Source organism: Lissotriton vulgaris, chromosome 9 (assembly GCF_964263255.1).
Source record: "Lissotriton vulgaris chromosome 9, aLisVul1.2, whole genome shotgun sequence".
Taxonomy (NCBI): domain Eukaryota; kingdom Metazoa; phylum Chordata; class Amphibia; order Caudata; family Salamandridae; genus Lissotriton; species Lissotriton vulgaris.
Window position 1 is genome coordinate 944,238,089 of NC_141697.1, and position 23,438 is coordinate 944,261,526.

Genomic DNA, 23,438 nt, shown 5'->3' on the forward strand with positions numbered 1-23,438 from the left:
CTGGTCCTATTGGGTCCTTTTTTGAGGATCTGCAGTCGGCCCTTTCTGTACCATGCATGCGCTCTGCGCATTGCATGCTACTAGGCGATCTAAACCTTCATATGGATTGTCTTACTGACGCTGATGCCGACAAACTTCGTGATATCACGGCGATGTTAGGGCTAGCCCCTTTTATTCACAGCCCCACTCATGTGAAAGGCCACACGTTGGATGTCATATTTTCCTCTAGGCCTATTGAGGCGTCCCCTCCACTCCCGGTCCTTTGGTCAGATCATTATCTGCTAAACTTTGCCTTAATTCTTGATTCTAAAGCTAGCCAAAGGGCTCTTAAGGTAGGGTCCCGGCAGTCCAGAGCTTTCCATCTTGTGACAGCTGAAATGCTCTCCAATGCTCTTGGCCAATACCCGTGCCAACTGACCGGGGTTCTGGAAGCCGATTTAATCCTGGTCCAGAATTGGATGCAGGCAAGATTCGAGGAGCTGGCCCCTTTGAGGGCTGCTAAAACCGCCCCTGATCTTAACTCAGCCCCTTGGTTTTCCTCCACTCTTCGCATAATGCGTCAAGAATGTAAGAAGCTGGAAAGGCGCTGGCGGCGCAATTATGAGCCGGTGGAGAAAACGAAATACAGAGACGCGATAAAGGCGTACTATAAACAGATTGCCTCAGCAAAAAAGAGTTATCTTGAACAGAGAATCGACAAGGCTGATAATGTCAGCCGAGAACTCTTTAGAATTGTGAAGGAGTTTGTGAACCCAGTTGTAGCCACCCCTGTTCACTCACATACGGAGGAATGGATTAAACAGTTGGCCGACTTTTTTGTGACCAAAATCCTAAAGATTCAGGCCACCTTTCCATCGGTGGACTCCCGTATGGCTGACGCCTTTTTAGACCCCTGTAGGGATGACTCTGGGCCCACATTATCTGTTTTTCCTCAGCTGTCCTGCGAAACGTCGCTGGAGTTGCTATCCCGGCTGAAATCTGGCTCGCCACTGGACGCCTGTCCGGCGAAATGCCTGGGCAGGGTGGCCTCAGCGTTGAACAGCTTGCTGAACCCCCTGCTGAATCTCTCATTGAGCTCGGGGGTTGTCCCACGACAGTGGAAACATGCACTCATCCTGCCGTTGATCAAGAAGCCTCTGTTAGACCCCCTGCAATGGGCTAACTATCGTCCGATCTCCCTCCTCCCTGCTTTGGCGAAGGTGTTGGAAAAACATGTTCAGCTCACTCTTTCCACCTTTATTGAAAACAACAATTTGTTGCATGACTCCCAGTCCGGCTTTCGTGCAAATTATAGCACGGAGACCGCTCTGGTAGAAGTCACGGACACCATCAGGGAGACACTCGATCAGGGGGGACGGGCGATGTTGGTCATGTTGGACCTTTCGGCGGCGTTCGACACCGTCCCACACGCAGGCCTTCTCTCAAGACTCAGGGAGATTGGTCTGCGAGGGACGGTGTTGGACTGGTTTCAATCCTTTCTTGCCGACCGCCGACAGGTGATCTGGGCTCCGCCGTTCTCGGCGGAAATGCCTGCGCTGGAGGTGGGGGTGCCTCAAGGATCTATCTTGAGCCCCACCATTTTCAACATATACATGGCCCCTCTAGCGGAGGTAGCGGAGGCGTTCGGGGCCCGGGTCATCTCATACGCTGATGACACCCAGCTTTTGTTCACTTGCAGGAAGGGTGAGGTCTTCAACGGCGGCAGAATTAAGGACTGTCTGAGCGCAGTCTTTGCGTGGTTTCAGCGGCACAGCCTGAAATGCAACTCAGACAAGTCTGAGCTGCTCTTCTTTGGCTGTGCCCCTGTAGCAGGGTTTCCGTTCTCCCACAGAACTGTGCATAGAGATCTAGAACCTTAGTGAGTTAGGATGATCCAAAAACTCATCTCAGTGTCAGAAATCTAGTTACCTAGCTAGCTACAGTGTCTCATGGATCATTATGGAATGATACATGTATTAGACAAACCAGAACATGATCTTTAGAATACCTCAGGAGTCGTGGAACACATGAACACTCTTTCGTTATATAATCATTTCAAACCAAAACTGAGAGTCAAAGAACACAAGTGCAAGTTTGAAATATTTATTATTCAATGCAAAGTTCTCAAACGCAGTATCTTGTATAATACCAAAATGCAGATTATAAAAATCAGAGTCAGCAGCATAGTCACTAATCCATAGTAAGCAAAAGGTGCTAGCATGTTATAATGCAGTTTCTATAGAAATCTATATCACCTATATTTCGCGCACCCTATCTAGCATATTATATTATATCTAAGAAGGTCTCATTCGGGCTTTAGCAGGGCGACCCCATACCTCTCAATGTCAGTAGGAGCAGTTCACATCAGCAGCTACCAGCTCTCTTCATGCGCAGCACCAAGTGTGTGCGTTCATTCCGTGTAACTCTATCTTAAACCCGAGTAGAGCCCAAAATGTTGGCATCAACATTATTTGTGTTATGTCTAATGTCTAATGTGGTGCGAGGATCAGACTTCCCAGCAACCTTGTGTTAGGTTAATCTTAGAGTGTGCAGCTCTCAGTGTGCAGACAGTTGTACCAAGTGTACAAGGCAAAGCTGATAGCATAGGAATAACATATTATTCTCAAATAAAACACCTCACCACTTCTAGGCTGAAAGCTACAACAACAAGTACGTGTCGTGTGCAAAACTGAAGCCTGAAGGCAAAACGGCTGTTTAAACATGTAATACACTCATGCTAACTTAACGCAATATATGTAATGAAGTATCCATATGACACCCCCCCATTGGTCCGAGCACCGCCAATCATAAGGGAAAAGGCAATACTAAATCAGATACACAATTTGAAATGAAAAATTCAATAGTTTTGAGCTCAAATAAGCTAAAAATATGTATGAATGAATATGTATGAATGAATATGTATGAATGCCTATAGTGGCATCAAATCTAAAAAATATCAAAAGTCTTGAACCAAAAGTCTTCCGCCTGGTTCAAAAAATTATGAAATGTATGACCAGGTCGCATCCTTTCAAATGTTTGTAAGAGAAAAAACCAAGGCACTCATCCGATATCCAAAGTCATGTGCCACTTAGACGTTATCTCCAGCAACATCACGTGAGCGAACTCTCCATCAGCTGAACATAGTCCATCCCTCCAATTCAGCGAGGGGAAAGTTATATTTCACAACAAAGCATTCCTTCCAGGCATCTCACGATTGGAAAGTATATGCAAAGAAAGTTGCAACAGCCTCCAGTATGAAATCACTGCCATCATCCGAAAATAGTTCAGCCATCCAATTTAGCAATGGGAAAGAACATACGTGCTCCTCCAGCATCGGATCCTCCTGCAACGTCAGAGGACAACTCGGTGGGTTCACCAGAACGCTGTGTGTCAGAAAGGCATTCGCCGCTGCAGAGATCTCCCATTGGCCCAGAACTCCATTTATCGCTGCCAAGGCCATAACTCTCTCGCCAGAACAGATCAGCTCGTGAGCCACAACGGGACGCATTAGCTGATCAAAATCGACGTCAGGAGCAGTCCTCAAGCATAGGCACAAATCAATGGCCCAATCGAACTCACAGTTTAGGCAGTGAAACACAGGTTGGACACACGTGAAGTCGGTGAACCGAAATGACAATCTATAGGCCGTGCTTAATGCTGCAAGCGGCAAAGTTCCATAGTAATTGAGCATCCGATTACGGCACAGTGTCAGGAGGCGTTGAACGGCGTCTTGCGCAGGATGGGCATCCATGTTTTATGAAGAAAAACACCAACAGAAAGCCTGCGGCCACAGCCAGCAATACAGGTATTCCACCAAACAAACTCCCAAAAATAGTGTGGAAAAACGTGGGAATGATACCAAAAACTTTTTCAAACGTAGTCACGAGGCCACTGCTTACTAGTTTAAAAAAATGTGCCAGCCCAGTCGTTGAAGAAGCATTAAAAATCTGGTGTACCAGCTCGCAGAAATGAAATGGCAAATCAGTGTTTAAAAGCGCCTGCACCTCTGTGCGGGTGTTAGCTATGTGAAGGACATAAGTTTCCCGGGCCGAACTCAGGGTCACTTGTTTTTGAGACAAAAGAGCCCTTATTCTGCTTAAACCATTGAATTTCGCTTCCAAGGTTGGGATCCGAGGCCAGATGGAGACATCTGAAGAGCCATGCGTGGGTGGGTATAGAACATTCTTGCAGCACACTACACGCTCTGATACAGTAACTATATAAGCCACACCAATTAATAAACCACAACATAATTCGTTGTTTAAAAGCAAATAACTACCATTAGCTAATAATGTAAATGTGGGCACTACTGCTGGAACTGGAGTGCCTTTTAAAACACATGCTAAATTTGGGCGGTCCTGATTACAAGAACCGTGTAACTGAATGTGTCTGCATATTAATGAATGGTCAGGTGACTGTGTGCATTCCTCACCATTAAGATTCACTTCTTTTCCATCTTTCAGACATCTGTATGTGTATGGTAATGACCATGCCTCATGTAGGAATGCATTGCCTAGTGGCTCATATCGTCCTATAGCAATATACCGCATACAGTTAGTAAATTTATATAAGGGAAATGGTAATGTAATTAAACCATGAATAAGCCACGTGGCAGTGGTGGTTTCAGCAACAGAAAAAGGTAAGGATTCTAGCTTCTCAATATGTAACATAGAAAACGATGCATCACGCATTGAAAGCATGCGCTGTTTATCAGTAAGATTAAAAGGGGCAAAAAGTGATGAAACGTTCAATGAGGTCCAGGGAACTCGACCAGCCTTAATTGTCTGTAGAGTCCAGGCAAACTGCATTACAGAACGTAATTGATTTTGACCATGGTATAACGTGGACACTTCATCATGTACAATATCAACAACAGAAGAAACAATATTATCCAATGTGTAAATTCTGGAAGAAAGCGTGTTAATACTATTGTCGACCACTGCAAGCACTTTTTCCAAATTGGCTTGATCAATAGCCCTCAGGCGTTTAGCTGCTTCGACTCTTGAAAATTTCCAAATTTCATTGTAAATAGCATAAATAAAGCGTTTAGACCTACCCATAGTTGGGCCTTTTATAAAATCATTTAACTCTATGTTTTCATTCAACTGGGACAAATGCAGTTTAACTGCAGCTAAAGTGGAATGTTGTAACCAGTTCTGACACAATTTGCCTACTGAATAAGTTGTAACAGTGTGATCTTGGTCAAACCTGGGATCTGGCCTGATGTGTGTAAAACCCTCAGACAAACCCAAAAAACGACTTTGGCAAGAATCAGAGCTTCTTTGCCATAAAAGCCACCCATCCGGATCAAAACTGGAAATATTAAAGGAGGAATTTTGCAAAAGAGCTTGTATCTGATTTATGGACAAGGTAGTGAAATTACTCCAACCTGAATATTCTTCCAAATCAGGGATAGTAGGGGTATTTAATTTTTTAGATGTAGCCAATCCAAAACACGTTGTTTGGGAAATAGTCGAATTTAAAAACAACATGTGATTTGGGATGAGACATGCACGATGCAAAGCCTCAGTGCCTTGTACCTGCCAATCTTTGGTACCCCAAACCGATTTAAGGTCAATAACATCCTTCCATAACTCATAGCCATCCACAGATAACCTTTCTAGAAAGGACTTTGAATACAACAATTTTGTGTCAGTCAGTCTAACTTTTGGCATTGATTTCTGTTTCACCTTGAAGTAAAAAGACTCAGGATTTGATTGATTAAAATCTGTAAAGTAAGAGTATTTTCCCAAAAAAGTACTTGAGCTCCCCTGTAAAGGAGCAGGGCAATGTTCCCACTGAGTGTAATTCACAGGAACCCGCCTGGAACTTGTCTTGTGCAAGAAATGATTTCCATAATGTTGGTAACAAAATAAATCACCATAATTGACAGAATCTAAATACAAATCCTCATCATCAAAGGCCGCATAATATTTCAAATCAGAGAACAATGCTTCTACTGCCTGAAGATCCCAATCATCAGAACGAATATTTTGCTTAATCACATCTCCCATGTTTACTCTAAGCACATTAGGAACATTAATAACTTCTGTGGGGCCATGTATCTGAAACCTAACCGCATCCCACACAATCCCATCAAGGACAGGCCAAGCAGTAATTTGTACTGAATGTAAGTCTCTCTTTAGTCTGTGTGCTGAATGCGAGGAGGAGTGAGGGGCCAATGTTCCATTAAGGTACCGAATTCCTGTTCTTTCTTTCACATAATGGCCATCAATCAGGCGGAAAAAATAAAACACAAAACCTATTGACATAAAAAGATAAAACGAAAATAGTATCAGCCAAACGTATGTCCAAGGCGGAATTAAAAAATGTTTTTTAAACAACGTGGCATATTTTGCAATAGTTGATGGTTTCCTTGAAAGTTCCGAAACAGAGTCAAAAGAGAATCTGGACTGGTTAGCCAAACGTGCATGTAAATCGGACATGGATAAATCAGCAGGATCTGCATAGGTCACCTCATCAATGTTAGTAACAGGAATAGTATTTAATAAAGGACTTGATATGGCAGGCATCTCGAGGGACACCTCCTGATCTGCACCGGATGTAATAGCCAGCACAGAGTGCCTCACCATGGAAGGACAGGATACAGCCGGTGTCATGCTATGAAGAATCGGCCACCCTGTGTGTCTTGACATTGTCAATAGAAATAAATCTGTTTTCTTTACGACCTGGAAGTGGTGGTAAAATGACTGTTCTTGTGCCCTTCACTCCAAGGACCCGAACTGGCGCTCGATATGAGGGACCAAATTCCTTTTTGTTATCGATCTTCTCTCGAACCAGTTCTCCAACTTGGGGTAGCCAGCCAACTACCGGGATCTGCAACGCATCATCCGACGTGGAGGGCAAGTGTTCCTTTGCAAGACTGTCTCTGGTCTTTTGTAGATCCTGTAAAACATTGCAATGTTCATCTACGTCAAAGGCCGCGGCCTGGGCCTGGCAGTCTGCACCATCAAGGTCAGGGACGTACATCTTGATACCAAAGAGCATTTCGTATGGGGTCCGCCCACCCAGAGACCTTCTAGGGAGATTATTAAACGCACGCTGCACGCCATAGAGGTGGGTCAGCCAGTTTCTACCAGTGCCTATAACTCGGGCTGTCAAAGATTGCTTTAAGTCGCGGTTCATTCTTTCTACCACAGAATTGCCCTCAGGCCTGTAGGGGCTTGAAAACTTCACCTGTACTCCCAACGAAACCATAGCATCCTTATACGCCTTAGAGGCGAAAGCCGGACCCTGGTCCGAATGGAAAGCACCACAAGCAAAGATTCCCACAAAGACACGCAAATCCTTAATGACAGTCCGTGAATCAGCGCTGCGATGCGGCCATAACCACACAAAGCGTGTGCATGAGTCAACTGCTACTAAGATGTATTTATACGCAGTATCAGAAGAGAAAGGACCGCAGTGATCCAAATAAACACAACCAAGCGGTTTATTAGAAATGTACAACTTTGTCTGAGGCGGACGCGCAGCAGTAGAAGGCTTAATCTGCTGACAAATGTCACACAAAAGGACATAATCGCGCGTCTGTTTGTACAGTCCCCGCCACCAGAACCTCTGTTGTAGCTGTGATACAGTGGCTGAGACGCCCGCATGCGCAGACGCCACACCTTCATGAGCCGCTGTAATCAGAGAAGCTCTGCGATCCGAGTTGGGAATCAGACGCTCTCCAACTTCAGGAATTTTCACATAAGGAACCTTATCGGGACTTAAGTGGTATGTGTATTTCGAAGGGAACCCCGCAGGATATTTACCTCCCTTCGCCGTGGCAGCAACAGCCGCCAAGATGTCGTCATCTATTTTGCTCTTGGACCTCGTGACCGCTGCAACTAAGTATTTTGATACCGCAGACTTCGCTGCCTCATCAGCAAGCGAATTGCCAACAGCGTGGACTCCCACGCGCTGGTGGCCGAGAGTATGAATTACAAACACGAGCGGCAGCTTTTCTTTAAGTTCCGCCACTCGGACCCAGATCATTTTATGTTTTATTGTGCTACCTTTGGAATCACGAAAATCATTCTGAATCCAAAAGAACAAGTTCTCATTGTAAGACTGGACACAGTAGTAAGAATCACTTACGATTAAAGTTGTCACACTAGGATCTGCGTACTCCAATGCAAGCATAAGAGCACGGAGCTCTGCTAATTGTGCGGTGCAGTCTCCAAGTGTCTGCGTGTGCACGACACTGGACTTGAACTCATCGTTCACCATGGCACCGACCACAATGGCGCAAGCGGAAACGTAGGCATGTTTAGAGCCATGCGCAACCTGTGCCGAACCATCCGTGTAAATGATACAGTGGAAATCCTCCAACGGCCGCATTGCTAAAGGAGCAGGATGAACAAATTCATACTGTAAATACTCCTGCGACCGTAAAGCGGCGTCAAAAATAAACGTGACATCCTGAGATGTCAAGGAAGTAGCCCACTGAATCCACCGAGGGTGCAAAGCTTTAGAATTAGGTACACTGGCTTTCGTGACCGCCTCCAAGGCAGGACACGGGGTAACAACCAACATGCGCTTTCCCTGCGACAGGGCACGTTCCTTAAGAATTGCCATCTGCACAGCCGTTAACACTTTCTCCACAGTGGAAAAACGCAGTTCAGCCGAAGTGTACAAGTGTGATTTGTAAGCAATAGGTACAGTATCCCCCTCATTAAAAGTCAGGTACGTGAAACCCACCGTCCCAGGGATTATTCTTATCACCAGGTTGGTCCGGTTATCACGGGTCTGTAAGTAGTCAGAAGTGAGCAAATCAGCCTGCAAAGACTGCAGAATGGCTGAATGCTCAGGCAGCCAGCATGATTTGGAAAAAGATGGTTGTACCAAGGCATATAAAGGCTTGATACGCTGGGCATATTCCGGAATGTATGTCCTCCCGAAATTTAAAAAACCCAGTAAAGACTGTAATTTTTTCAGTGTTGTCGGAGAGCGCAACTGCGCGCACTTCTCCAGGAAGTGAGGAGCCAATCCCTTTCCTTCATGGTTAAGTTCATAACCTAGAAACAACACTGTGTACTCTGCAATGTGTGATTTAGCAAAGTTAAACTTGTAACCCATGTCTGCAAAGTTACAAATTATGCTGTTTACTCGACACAGATGCACCCAAAGCTCGTCGTCTGTGAGATAAATGTCATCCACATATGAACATGCAACTGGGTCGAAACTCTCCAAAAGAGAGACAATGCGTGCGGAAAACACTCCAGGACTATTTTTGTATCCCATTGGGAGTCGTTTAAACTTTTTTTTTGTACGCCGCCGCATGTAAAACTGGTCCATTGGGAACTTAGACCATCTAATCTATGTGCATAAAAACCATTGGAAATGTCAAGCGTGGTTTTGAACCGTTTACGCTCAAGACTATTCACTAGGGCAGAGCCGTGAGTATTCTGTACTGCACAGTTACGGCAATGCGAGTTCAAATGCCGGTAATCCAAAACTAGACGATATGAGCCGTCCGGCTTGTTAACAGTAAAAAGGGGATTATTCATTGGTGACACACACGTTTCAATTACACCTTGATATTCCAATTGTTCAAGGATAGCCGCGACCGAAGCTTTAGCTTCACGCCGTATGGGGTACTGGGGTTGTGGCTGAGGCTGTGACCGTAATGGAATCTCATGGCTAGGGGACAATTTATCCCAGCCACACTGATTTCGGTACACAGCCGGCGCAAGCGCCAGAGCCCACTCTTCTGCAAAATGCAGCGCTTCCACTCTCGGTACAGTGTGCGCGAAACTGGGGAGGATTACCTCCTCCCCTCGCGGAGCTGCGAGAACAAAAGGTGGGGGCCAGTCAGCCTCCGAAAGCAAAATGTCATACGTATCCGAAAGATTTTCCCAAAATACCCCTTTTACAGTTCGCTGCATGTCACCTTCAATTAATAGGACAATTTCAAAAAGCCTTTCAGGGGGAGCAACATGTGTATCAGCTGTTTCGATTACAACATAAGTGTCAGTCGCTGTCACCTTCAACAGTGGACGGAGGGCCTCTCTCACTATGGTAATCTCCGCCGCGCTGTCCAGCAAGGTCAGAGCCCACGTCAGATTCCGAAGCCGCGTTCTCACTATCTGGGGCATATCGATGCGCCGTTAAGGCAGCGACTTTCTTCTTGGCAAACTGCGGTCTCTTTGGCGTAGAGTCGTCCCGCTTGTCCCCTTCACTTCGCGTGCGGGGCTGGCCACGTCCTTGCTGACCACCCCTGCCCCTGCCGCCCCCTCCACCACCGGTTGACGGAGCCGATGAGTCCTGAAAGGAACGAGGAGAGCGTTGGTCCGTTGCCTGATATCTGTCAGGCGATTTAATCGTAGCGCGATCGCGCAATTCATAAACTCGCTCAGACTGCGCAGGTGGCGAAGGTGTCGGACTAGAGACCTGTGTCTGTTGTTGCTGTTGTTTACCCCTATTCTGCTTTTTCGGCCAAGTTTGTTTCTTGGACTTGGGCTGTCCACCTGTTTCCGAAGACTGCCCCTGGGGTTGCTTCTTTTCTTTTTCCAGAAAAACTTTCGCACCCCTTGAATTGCGGCCAACCGTTTTATAAGCCGCCACAATTATTTTTGCCAGCTGACGGGGTTTCTCGGCATCGGGTACTAACGCCAGACCATTGGCCACCTGAAAGTTCATTGCATCCCCTTTTACATTGGCAAGGATAATACCGCAAACTGTCTCAAATGAACCGTTCAGGCGCATACCCAACTCAACCGCCGACTCAGGTCCGTGATCATCCTGAACACGCTTGAGGATCGCAGACAGGTTCGAAACTGACGGTGTGCCAAAGCACCTCGAGTAAACCGCTGCAAAAGTCTTACCCCATGTCTCACAGTCAGCAAGGTCCGGGGCTATTTCCTTCGGTAAACTAAGCGTAAGAATCCGGTGTTTTTCACTCGGAGTCGTATTAGGAAACACAGCCTCTAACTGGTCGAATTTCTCGGCTAGCCAGTAAGGAAATTCATCCGTACTATCTGGCTTTCTGCCCATAATGGAATTCACCAAGACAGGACTGATTTTCAAACCAGCCTGTTCTGCTCGAAGCTGCGCACCTGCGGGGGCTGCGCCTTGAATATTACGACTAATGTAATGAACAAGCGCTCTAATCACTTCAACCGAGACCTCATGTAGACGTCTCAGGTCGGCTACGTTACACGTGGCGCGATTAGGATGAGGAGTAAATCCACCCAAGGCGGGCCAATTTGTGCCCGGAATGGACAAAGGACCTAACCTCGTAGCGTTCAAAGAATGGGGTAGGGCGCCACCAAACCAAACACCGTACTGCCAAGCGTCAATAGGTACTTCCAGTGCCCTGTACGGAGCATAAGCTGCCGGTACTGCTGAGGCAGTGTATGTGTGATAGACACCCGAATTAGCGTCTACTTCCGGAAATGTCACCCAGGAATAAAACAATTCGTACGGGTACGCATGTTCCGCACTCACAACCAGAATCACAGCTAAGCCTTCAGCGGGTACATTATATCCCCGCAAGTGATCGCGAACCGCGACTCGGCTATGCTGCGCTATTTCCACTGCCATGTTAGCACAGGAAGATTAAAGACCAGACTAAGAACAGTTTGTAGCACAACTGGGTAGTAATTCAAAGAAACCGTTTTTAGAAGAATTCAAGCTTGAAAATACCTATCATATCAACAGGTAGGTTTTTCCGACACCACCGTTTTCCGGAAACGGGAATGAAGGTGTCAAGGTCTGAATGATATACTACTCGAGTGTCATGAAATACGGCCAACCAATCCGTTGGGCGCCATGTAGCATGGTTTCCGTTCTCCCACAGAACTGTGCATAGAGATCTAGAACCTTAGTGAGTTAGGATGATCCAAAAACTCATCTCAGTGTCAGAAATCTAGTTACCTAGCTAGCTACAGTGTCTCATGGATCATTATGGAATGATACATGTATTAGACAAACCAGAACATGATCTTTAGAATACCTCAGGAGTCGTGGAACACATGAACACTCTTTCGTTATATAATCATTTCAAACCAAAACTGAGAGTCAAAGAACACAAGTGCAAGTTTGAAATATTTATTATTCAATGCAAAGTTCTCAAACGCAGTATCTTGTATAATACCAAAATGCAGATTATAAAAATCAGAGTCAGCAGCATAGTCACTAATCCATAGTAAGCAAAAGGTGCTAGCATGTTATAATGCAGTTTCTATAGAAATCTATATCACCTATATTTCGCGCACCCTATCTAGCATATTATATTATATCTAAGAAGGTCTCATTCGGGCTTTAGCAGGGCGACCCCATACCTCTCAATGTCAGTAGGAGCAGTTCACATCAGCAGCTACCAGCTCTCTTCATGCGCAGCACCAAGTGTGTGCGTTCATTCCGTGTAACTCTATCTTAAACCCGAGTAGAGCCCAAAATGTTGGCATCAACATTATTTGTGTTATGTCTAATGTCTAATGTGGTGCGAGGATCAGACTTCCCAGCAACCTTGTGTTAGGTTAATCTTAGAGTGTGCAGCTCTCAGTGTGCAGACAGTTGTACCAAGTGTACAAGGCAAAGCTGATAGCATAGGAATAACATATTATTCTCAAATAAAACACCTCACCACTTCTAGGCTGAAAGCTACAACAACAAGTACGTGTCGTGTGCAAAACTGAAGCCTGAAGGCAAAACGGCTGTTTAAACATGTAATACACTCATGCTAACTTAACGCAATATATGTAATGAAGTATCCATAACATATACATGGCCCCTCTAGCGGAGGTAGCGGAGGCGTTCGGGGCCCGGGTCATCTCATACGCTGATGACACCCAGCTTTTGTTCACTTGCAGGAAGGGTGAGGTCTTCAACGGCGGCAGAATTAAGGACTGTCTGAGCGCAGTCTTTGCGTGGTTTCAGCGGCACAGCCTGAAATGCAACTCAGACAAGTCTGAGCTGCTCTTCTTTGGCTGTGCCCCAGACCCGGACTGGAAGTCGTGGTGGCCCCAGGACATGTTCCCCCCTGAGGCTCCATCAGCTCAGGTAAAAAATCTCGGAGTGGTGTTCGACGTTGATCTGTCTTTTCGTCCCCACATCCTGGGACTTGCAGGGAAATGCTTCAGCATCCTCAAGATGCTTAGAAAATTTCTGCCCCTGCTTTCTTTGCAGTACCGCAGGAATATAGTTCAGGCGTTGGTGGGATCACGCCTGGACTATGCAAATGCGCTCTTCGCGGGCCTACCTAAATATTTGTTATCTAGGTTGCAGGTCATACAGAATTCGGCGGCCAGAGCCATCTATGGCCTGCCGAGGAGAGCAAGAGCCTCAGCGCTCCTAGCCAGGCTTCACTGGCTACCAATCGCGGAGAGAATTAAATTTAAACTCCTCACATTGGCGTTTAAAGCTCTCCATGCGACCGGCCCTTTCTACCTGAGGAAGCGCACTGCTTTCTATGTGCCACGGAGGTCTCTGCGGTCGGCGGACCTGGCCAAAATGGAGGTGCCTGTGGTCAAACGTGTGCGGATGGGAGGTCGCTCCTTCCAACACGTAACAGCTTGCCTGTGGAATGCACTCCCTCTTTCCCTCCGGAAAGCAAATAATCTCTTGGCCTTCAGGAAGGAGCTGAAGACTCTGCTCTTCACCTAGTAACCCGCGTTTCTGCAGTTTGCTTACCTTTTGGTGTTTCTGTTTCTAGGGGCCTCTTTGCTAAAGCGCCGGGACACCCTTTGGGGTAGCCGTGCGCTCTAAAAGTGTGCCTAACATTAACATTAACATTAACACCTCCAGATCTGGATAAAGAGGAAATCTAAACAAGAGGACTGAAGCAAATTTGAAGGACCATGACAGGGTCTCAACTGGGTCTACAAGAGCCAGCAAAGAAACCAAAGACACGGACGTAACATAACAAAATTAAACTATATCACAGGAGACTTCACAGCATGAGGACCAAGGTAGGTATTGGATCAAGGCATGGGTTGCAAATTACAAGAAAGTCTGCACCAATGTGAAACTATGCATGCATATAGTTAATAAGGACAACATCCAATATGCTACTCAATGCCCTGTGAATGTAGAATAACTGTCTTACAAAAGCAGAGGGCTCCCAAGCTTTGGAAATCCAGGGATCAAAGAGACCAAAGCAGAAATGGAACACCCACTTTTAGCCAGAGTGACTATTTACTTGCCTCCTCTTCTGTCCCCCAACAATACAGCTGGGCTTATGCTGTGTGTTACATGTCTGTTTGTCGGTGGGTGTTACCTTTGCTGAAATCATATTTAAACTAGGACATTCTACACTTGCACTCTTAGGGTGGACACAACCTATGCCTGCACCTGTCCGTATTGTACAGAATGCTACTCTGTTTGTTTTGTAGACTTATTTTGCTTTATTTATTTCTCTATGTCGATTTTATCCTGAAGTTATACTACATACTAGTGTGACTGTTGAGGAGTACGGTCTAATTCAGACACTTTTTACCGACCCACACCCACATAAATTAGGACATCTGTCCTGAGGAATTGCCATGATCTCTTCTGACAGTAAATAGGCAAGAAACATGTTGACCTTCTTTTAAACATCACCTTGTGCTTGATTGGACCATTGTATCCAATTCTAGCCAGCTATTGTTTTTAATCATAACAAGGAGACATATGTATAAAAATTGCTTTGGGGAATCCTTAGTTATTTTTAGGTCATCTTTACACCAGTCTACCCATATTATCACACCTACACCACACCTCACTCTTCACGTCGGAAAAAAAATACAAGAATTCCAGCAAGAGCCCTCGTGCGGCCTGCTGGGCATTGCAGCGCAGGCCCAACGAGGTGCTGCCCGATGATGAAGCATGACACCCCTAAGGGTGTGTGAGGGCCCTTGCTCCTGAGGTATCAGGTCCCCTGATCTGTTTCTACAGGTAGCCCCCAACCTCCTCTTCTCTTTCATCTGTCAGGAACTGCATACCATTTATGGAAATTGGCGTCCTGCAGATCAAATGCCATTATCCAGTCCCCAGGGTCGAGGACAGGCAAGTCCTGGGCCCGTGTAAGCATTTTCAATTTGTCCTTCTGGAGGAAGGCATTGAAAGGGTGCATATCCAAAATTCTGGAGTGGAACGGCATCCTTTGGCACCAGAAGGTAGCAGGGATAACAATTGCATCTCACTTCTGCACCCTCTTGATAGCCCATTTAGCCAAAAGGACTTGCACTTCTTGGCATAAACCTGACAGACGGTCCTGTCAGTCGTTCCATGAATGGCAGAAGGTGAGTTGGAGTGGCAATGAAGGGTAAGGTGAATACCTTCTGAACTATCTGACACCCACCTGTCTAATGGTCTGGTCTCCCAACCTGGCAAGAATGGTTGGATCCTGCTTAGAACCGTGTGGCTGTGCTCCACTAAGGGTTGAAGGCGGGGATTCAGGCAGAGCAGTGGGTCGAGGGTTGCACTTATTTTGCCTGTGGGGGCCACAAAATGGCTAGGCACCTTGGTGAGGCTTAAGTGGCAGGCGATATGGGGTACATCTGCCGAAAATGAAAACAAACTACGGGGTTCTTTCAGCTGGCAAAGTGGAGCAGATAAGCCCATAGAGTGCTCTGTGGCCCTGCTCTCTTTGAACCACCCCAGAGTTGAATCTGCCTCATCTCCAAAGAGGTGAGTCCTGTCAAAGGGCATGTTCATAAAGGACAACTGAACATTGCATGCCAGGCATGGCTACAAATGGGGACACTGGTACCAATGGCTTTCCCAATGGAATCTGTGGCACTGAACCCACAAAGAATTGAGAACTTGGCTGCGTCACGACCGTCTTGTATGGCTTGTGTCAGAACAGTTTGGAGGTCTTCCGAAACATCTGGGAGGACTTGAGCCACTGCATCCCAAAGAACAAGAGTAACGACCCAGCGGGTAACTGGCCACATCTGACCTGAGGACCAAGCTGGAGGAAGAAAATACCACTTTTCCAGAGGAATCCACTCATTTGGACTCCCTATCGGTGGGGAGTAGTCTGAAAGGCATTCGGGTTCAAAGGAGTGGTGGACGCTAGCACCATACAGCGTCGACGGGAGCGGTGCTGAGACAAAAATACCGGGTCGCCAGGGGCAGGGTGGTGACGTCTCGCACTCTGGCGATTGACTGGGGTTCTATAGCAGGGTTTGGCCAAGGCCCTTAAGACAGCATCTGTGAGTGCCTCATTCAAGGGTAGAAGAAGCGCAGTAGATGTTTGTTCTAGCCAGAGCACTTCCTTCAAGACATTTGTTTTAACCTCTAAGGTGGGAAGCTGGAGGTTGAGAACTTCATATGCGCTACGCATGACCACTGCTAAAGATGCATTGCCCATAGTGCCAGGACATGAGGGTGAGAGAAGTACAGACTCTGAGGAAGTGTCAATACCAATGGCTTTATGGAAGTCATCATATCAATTTTCCTTGCGGTATTATTGACCTATCTCAATACCTGCATCATAGACGCCTGAATCTGTACCAAATAAGGATTGTACTGTATGGGTACATACTTGTGGAAGTGGTATGTCAAGGGGGGAAGGTGGTATGTCAAAGGGGGCGGAGGAGGGCAGGTTGCGCTTCACAGCTAATCGAGCACAGCCTCAGTGGAGGTCGTAGCAGTGCCAACTTTGAGTCAGAGAGCACAATGGGCACCTCATCCTCCAGCATGGAGTCGGCGTCGAGGCTCAAAGAACCTGTGTGGTGCATGGTGCCAGAAGCGGAGTCAGTGCAGGAGCCAGGATAGGCCCAGTAGTGGTTTTAGACGATCCAACTGACACCAAGGGCCAACCCACCTGCGGTATCCTAGATGGAAGACCCCTCTGCACCTTGGGGTCCATTGGCATGCCCCAGGGTATCGGCAGGGATCTGAAGAGTCAAAGTATGGCCTTTTGGAACTCGATGATCTGCCTTAGTGTGGCGGACAGCCCCATAAACTCTGGTTAATCCAGGACAAGATGTGGGATAGGCTCCGACGTCTTCAGAAGCGAGATCGAAATGAATGGTGATGCCCTCGAGCCTTCTCAGGAGTATTATTTGGCAGGAAGAGGCTGAATCCACTTGAATTTCTATCCCCCCCCACCCACCACCAACTTGAAGCATGATGTTGACCGACCTCATGGATCGAATCCTGCGACTTCTGGATTGGGACCGACCCTTCGCCAGGTCTCGCCATGGATTCTTCCAGTGCTTGACAACAGAGTTTCTGGCTCGCAGTCTTGCATGGCCTTCATGGTCCTTCAATGAGCAGTCAATGCAGACCCTTGAGTTGTGGCCCTATCCCAAACACCACAGGAAACCCTGATGAGGAACCGTCAAAGACATTTGTTTACAACAGTTTAACACAGCTTAAAACCGGTCGTTTTGGGAGGTTACATTTCCCTTGAAAACTGAAAATGTTTTGAGGTAAATTGTCTCAAAAATTCAAGTAGTAGCTAAAGATCAGCATCTAGTGGCACAGATATAAAGGAAATGGTATCAGACGAGAATGTGGTCTATATAAGCTCTGCAAGTCATTTCTGCAACAGTTTGCAAAGGCTGAAAAAGATTCTGGATCCAGTCGGACAACTGGGAATATTCAAAAGGTGAGAAATCCGCAGTTAGAAGTCTCTCTCGGACTCTTTATTTCACTCATGCAGATGCACTTTCATCTAAAATTTCTTACTCTGTCTAGGTTCTCCTGTCTTTAACTGTCAACTTTTCACGGATTTTCTCCTTGGCTCTGCGACTAAGTCTAACGGTGAAAAATAAGTCCCCGTCCCCAAAGATGAGCGCCAGTGTCCACTATAAGCTACCATCTGCACAAATGAAGAACTGAGCTCAAAAGTTGACAAAGTACAAATGAATCAAACTAGAATGAAGATTCACAACTTCATGAGAAAAGCTACAGGTCCCTAATTCCGGGAGCGGCAAGTGCCATGTTTTTTCAAGCAGGGACTCAAATAGTAAAAGTTACTACTTTGCCTTCTTAATTGGTTGAGTAGCATACTGATGCACCCATGATGTGCCATATAAAGAGAGGACCATCACATTCTAACAGATAACCAGTATTGTGAAAAAAATAAAACCTGAAGCCCATCATTTCCAGATGGCATGAAGTCAGGTATGAGAAAAGTAGCGACGAGTATAAAAAGCAGGAAGAAAAATATCTGCCAATAACTCATCTGCTAAGGCTTCCAGATCCTTATTAGTCTGCTCCATGAAGGTTATCTGAGGAAGTGATTTACTGTATGAAATGAAATAAAATAGAAGTGGCATGAACTTTACCTTTTGTGCAAGTAACCGGTTAAACTACATTTTTATCGATGCAAGCTTTTAAGTCATAAAACATATGTACACAATGGTCCAAAATTGAGCATCACATGCAAAGAATACGCTTATACACATGTTACATGCAATCACGAGCTAGGTTGAACAGTTACACAACCAAACAAAAAACATCCAAGAACCAAAGTTCTTCTTTTAAAAGGAGGCAATTACTCGAAATAACATTAATAAAATAGTGAGTCTTTTTTGTATTAAAAAAAAGAAGTAAAAGCACTGGACTAGAGAGTGGGGGTACTATGTAAGAAGTTTGGATTTGTCTTCCGTTTTAGGCAATCACTGGCGTAGATGTGATAGTGGTGTAGATGTGATAACACTAACAAAACATGGATAACAATAGCTATTTGGAGAGCAAATAGGCCACCAGATTAACATACGCCATCTTTCTAGAGAAACATCCTTTTCTATGGACAGTTGCCCCAATCACTGGAAAGTATAGAAGATCAGGATTGCAAATCTGGAATCCTTTTTGGACTCGTGAATGATCAAGTACGCGTGTTAGTATTTCAACAGAAAAGCTACTCGTCTACGTTTATAATACCATTGCATACTGCTATCAGTGTTGAAAAGTTTCAATGCAACAAGAAATCAAGAAAACAGCTGGCTGAATTCACGTCTGTCGGGTGAACTTTGCTTTAACCAAAATGGTATACAGAGAAAACATGCAGACAATTTAGTATCAGCTGCTACTTTGGTGAGGGGAAATAGTTAAACAAAAAAAGAGTAGCCTCACAAGAATGTGTCATGTACACAAAAGGGCATACGCACACACTCAAACTCAGTACATAAAAACCTGTATGGTGCTATTGTATTTTTATATGATGAATCAGCTAAATGAAAAAGTAAAGATAAGCGGCGCTGTCCAAAAAGTGTTTGTCTTACGCGCAACATGGAAGTACCTTTTGCAAACATGCAACTTCTTTTACAAACACAATTCCCATGAAGGAAACTAGCAGGAGCTGGAATCAGGCACTTAAAAATATCCGAAGCAGCTCATCCAAATTCTTTGAGTAGGCATGTTGTATTGACAGATGCTTGATGTCCTAGACCTACAGAGCCAGTTCTCGCACGTCTCTAATCTATAACTGTAACCACCAAAAAGTCTCCCCTCCTCCCCTCGGAGATCTGTCCCACCCAGCCACATGATCTCTCCTAAAGACACAATCCACAATCCTTTCCAGCAGAATTCGACCGAAGTATAAAGCAACCTGGTTGGATTCCATGCATCCGATGGCCTGCTCCAAGAGGGGAAACTCCACGCAGACGGAGTCGTGGCTGTAACCTGGGGACAGCAGTCAAATACAGACGGGAGTTGTGTTAGTGCCTCTCACGAAAATACAAATAAGCCACAATTCAAAGAATACTTTCTTCATCTCATCTCCACCACTGTTAACATCCCATTCCCAAAGCCAGGCCATTTCTTATCGTAGGCCTGGTCACGTATCCACCCCCCAGCCACCCACAACATAAAATAAAACCTTACAAACGGATGATCCAACATTTAGAGCCTATTTTCAGAAGGTGATCATTACATGTTTGAGAAAAAAGCTTTATGACAGATTGCAAGCGTGCTCTTAGCTAGTATGACGCTGACCATTAGAAGTTGAGCTAACATGGATGTTAGAGTTATTTAAAACGAGTTTTGATCACCATCACAACAGGTCTATAGATTTAAGTGCAAGAAGCCAGTATGTTAATAATGCGCAACATATATCGGAGATGGAAATGAAAACCCTTTATAAACATTGTCTTCTTGTAAACCTTTAAGTGCTGGTAATTTATTTGTCGCTTAAGATGGACAAAAGGATGGGATGCTATTAACTACACAAATCCTTTCCCACAGATTTTTCGGGATACACAGATAGAACTCTACAGGGTCATTGCTCCTATGTTCACTGTACACTTCTTTGCATGACTACAAACTCCTTCTGGTATGCACCAGGAGTATGACCGCAAATGACCGCAAATGAGCGAACCTTTAACTATTGTGTATTACCTTTAGAAGAAAACAAAACTTACCAGTAAACTTGCGCACTCGTCCTTCTTAACGTTCTCGCCTATAATATATCTGTAAATTAGTAAGAGGCTCAGAAGTGTGGCCAAAGGGATACAAGTACATTTATGGTGACCGTTGATTATAGTACGAATTGCTCTCACCTGCCATCAGTATATCCGTTTGCGCCTCCCAGTGGGGGCGGAGAAAACTACAGCTATAACTAAATCATAACATTGGCCGCTTGCCATCATGCATTTGGAATGCGTTGTCTGTGGTCACACCCCCTTCTGGCATTCCCTTATTTTATATAATGAGGCAATCAGGTGTTTGCTGTTAACTGATGGCTTAAGTATTTGTAGTAGGGTTTTAATAATGTGTGAGAACGTAGGGACCAAGGAGTTGCCATAAATGTAACTTTTTTAACAACTCCTATGGCCAGATTCTCTCCCATTCTCAATGTCTGTATAGATAAACTTGAAGAAAATACAAAGGGAAGAGGAGAAAGGAGAAGCAGATACATTATACTTAAAGTGAACGTTTTTAGAGCCTTGTGGTTAAACAGCACACTACTCCAGAAAGGTTCAATTGCAAAATTCCAAAACAACTGTATCCCAGCGGAACACAGCATGAAGTCCATGGAGGCACATGTGATCACTAAAAAAGTTATCTTGGGGTGCAGAAACGTATTGAGGCTACTTTCATTCTGGCTGCAGAAATAGCAATAAGATACATAACTAAGAACAAGTCCACTGCCAGTCGACTGAAACTGCGGACAGCGTGTAGGCCCTCACAGTTTCCAAATGGAGGAAATGCAAGTGGCGCTGTAGCATGGACCATTCAGACCCTTCATCTGACCACCAAAAGGAGCGACGTAAGGCCAGGAAAGTCACGTGTATGGTTTCGTAATTTGTTTTGTTTTCTAGTACGTCACACTGACCATCAGCATGGCCTGTGCAATAGTTTTCATTAGTGAAGATCGGTTCATTTGATATAAAATACATAATAGCTAGTAGTATTGGTTATTTAGGGTTAATTTGATGGGTCAGACCCTGCAACGAGTCTTAGCGGTGTACTTTGAGGGTGGGCAGTAGGACTGTGGTGCTTATACTTTGTTCCATTCAATTGCACGGCTGTCTATTCCCAACCATGAGCATCAGTGCTATCGGTGTAGAACAGTTAGCCATATATATAGCTTTGATGCCATACTGCTGGCGTGCAGGTCTGACTTTGCTTAAAGTGTTCTGTTTGAGGATGTATGTGCTATGATGATAGTAGCACCTGCTAAGCCTTGTGGCTTTGGCGCCTTCTAAGTGAGTGAGGGTAGTCAAATATACTATGCTGGTTGTATAAAGGATGGTTATATGAGTTGAGCTCAGCAACTCCACATCGGCGACTGCCAACTATAGGCATTGGTGCCAGGTTGCATGCACGAACGGCTGCGGGACGCCATCAGACATATCGGTCGTGACGCCCGCAGGTTGATGTTTCCGCGGATGCTCTTTTCATTATCGCAACAGAAATAGAGCCGTGACCCCTTTTGCCTCTCGAAGTCTACTAGCTTCACGGAAATCAGCTCATGGAAACTCTATCTTTAGAATCTCAACACAAACAGAGCCGTGACCCTTTTGCCGCTTGAAGTCGATTAGCTACATCGAAGCCAGCCCAAGAAAATTCTATCTTTTTAATCTATAAGCGTGAAGGAAAGTATATACATCGAGCGGAACGTTATTATCATCTCGCTGTATGCTAAACACTGCGCAGTTATCTATCAGGAATAACGAGCTTTACATTTCGTAAGCAGCAATACCAGCCGTGGACTAGGAACTACCGGGTTAAATACACCAGTACCTGGATATCGAATGACGGTGACCATAAGATAACAAATCATACTCACCGCTATACAGAGCATTAGACTGTGTATGTGGCTCCTGAAGAAGGCGTTCTTGTGAAAACGCCGAAACGCGCGTCGAAGAGGACTACTAGTGTCCGCCACTGTTTTATGAATTAAGGGTGTGATTATTTGCATTATATTGATTGTTTAGAATTGGTTATATATTGTATTTTCTTTTATTATGTGCTATAAATTTTAATGTTTTTTAGCTTGAGTATATATACCTAATAAATATAACATTTTGTTATTTCATTTTTAAAATTTGTGTGCTTCATAATTACCGTCGTCTCCCTGGTGATATTATATTTGTAACTTTTTTTCACATTGGTCTTTTTCCCTGTCAAACATATTTTGTTGCCTTAACAGGGGGTCCTTGTTATTTACGCCAAGAAATAGCAATAAGATACATAACTAAGAACAAGTCCACTGCCAGTCGACTGAAACTGCGGACAGCGTGTAGGCCCTCACAGTTTCCAAATGGAGGAAATGCAAGTGGCGCTGTAGCATGGACCATTCAGAGCCTTCATCTGACCACCAAAAGGAGCGACGTAAGGCCAGGAAAGTCACGTGTATGGTTTCGTAATTTGTTTTGTTTTCTAGTACGTCACACTGACCATCAGCATGGCCTGTGCAATAGTTTTCATTAGTGAAGATCGGTTCATTTGATATAAAATACATAATAGCTAGTAGTATTGGTTATTTAGGGTTAATTTGATGGGTCAGACCCTGCAACGAGTCTTAGCGGTGTACTTTGAGGGTGGGCAGTAGGACTGTGGTGCTTATACTTTGTTCCATTCAATTGCACGGCTGTCTATTCCCAACCATGAGCATCAGTGCTATCGGTGTCGAACAGTTAGCCATATATATAGCTTTGATGCCATACTGCTGGCGTGCAGGTCTGACTTTGCTTAAAGTGTTCTGTTTGAGGATGTATGTGCTATGATGATAGTAGCACCTGCTAAGCCTTGTGGCTTTGGCGCCTTCTAAGTGAGTGAGGGTGGTCAAATATACTATGCTGGTTGTATAAAGGATGGTTATATGAGTGGAGGTATGATGAGTTGAGCTCAGCAACTCCACATCGGCGACTGCCAACTATAGGCATTGGTGCCAGGTTGCATGCACGAAGGTGACTGAAGTACTGTTTTAACATCATATTGCTCTCTCTCACACACACACACACACACACACACACACACAACATTATTTAACAGTATTACGTAGAGAGGCTGCACTATAAGGTACTGAATACATTAGAGAACTAAGAATTATAATACACAAGAGTGCAATT

General features: G+C 45.1%; 1 protein-coding gene across 1 annotated transcript in view; it reads right to left on the reverse strand.

Annotated features, from left to right (window-relative positions):
* Window positions 1-23,438, reverse strand: part of LOC147692587 (RNA-binding protein 6-like) — a 1,208,024-nt gene that overhangs the window by 694,114 nt on the left and 490,472 nt on the right. Inside the window, exon 7 of the mRNA XM_086938798.1 lies at window positions 19,472-19,545. Within this exon, the coding sequence (XP_086794924.1) occupies window positions 19,472-19,545 (74 nt within the window). The remainder of the gene's footprint in view (window positions 1-19,471; window positions 19,546-23,438) is intronic.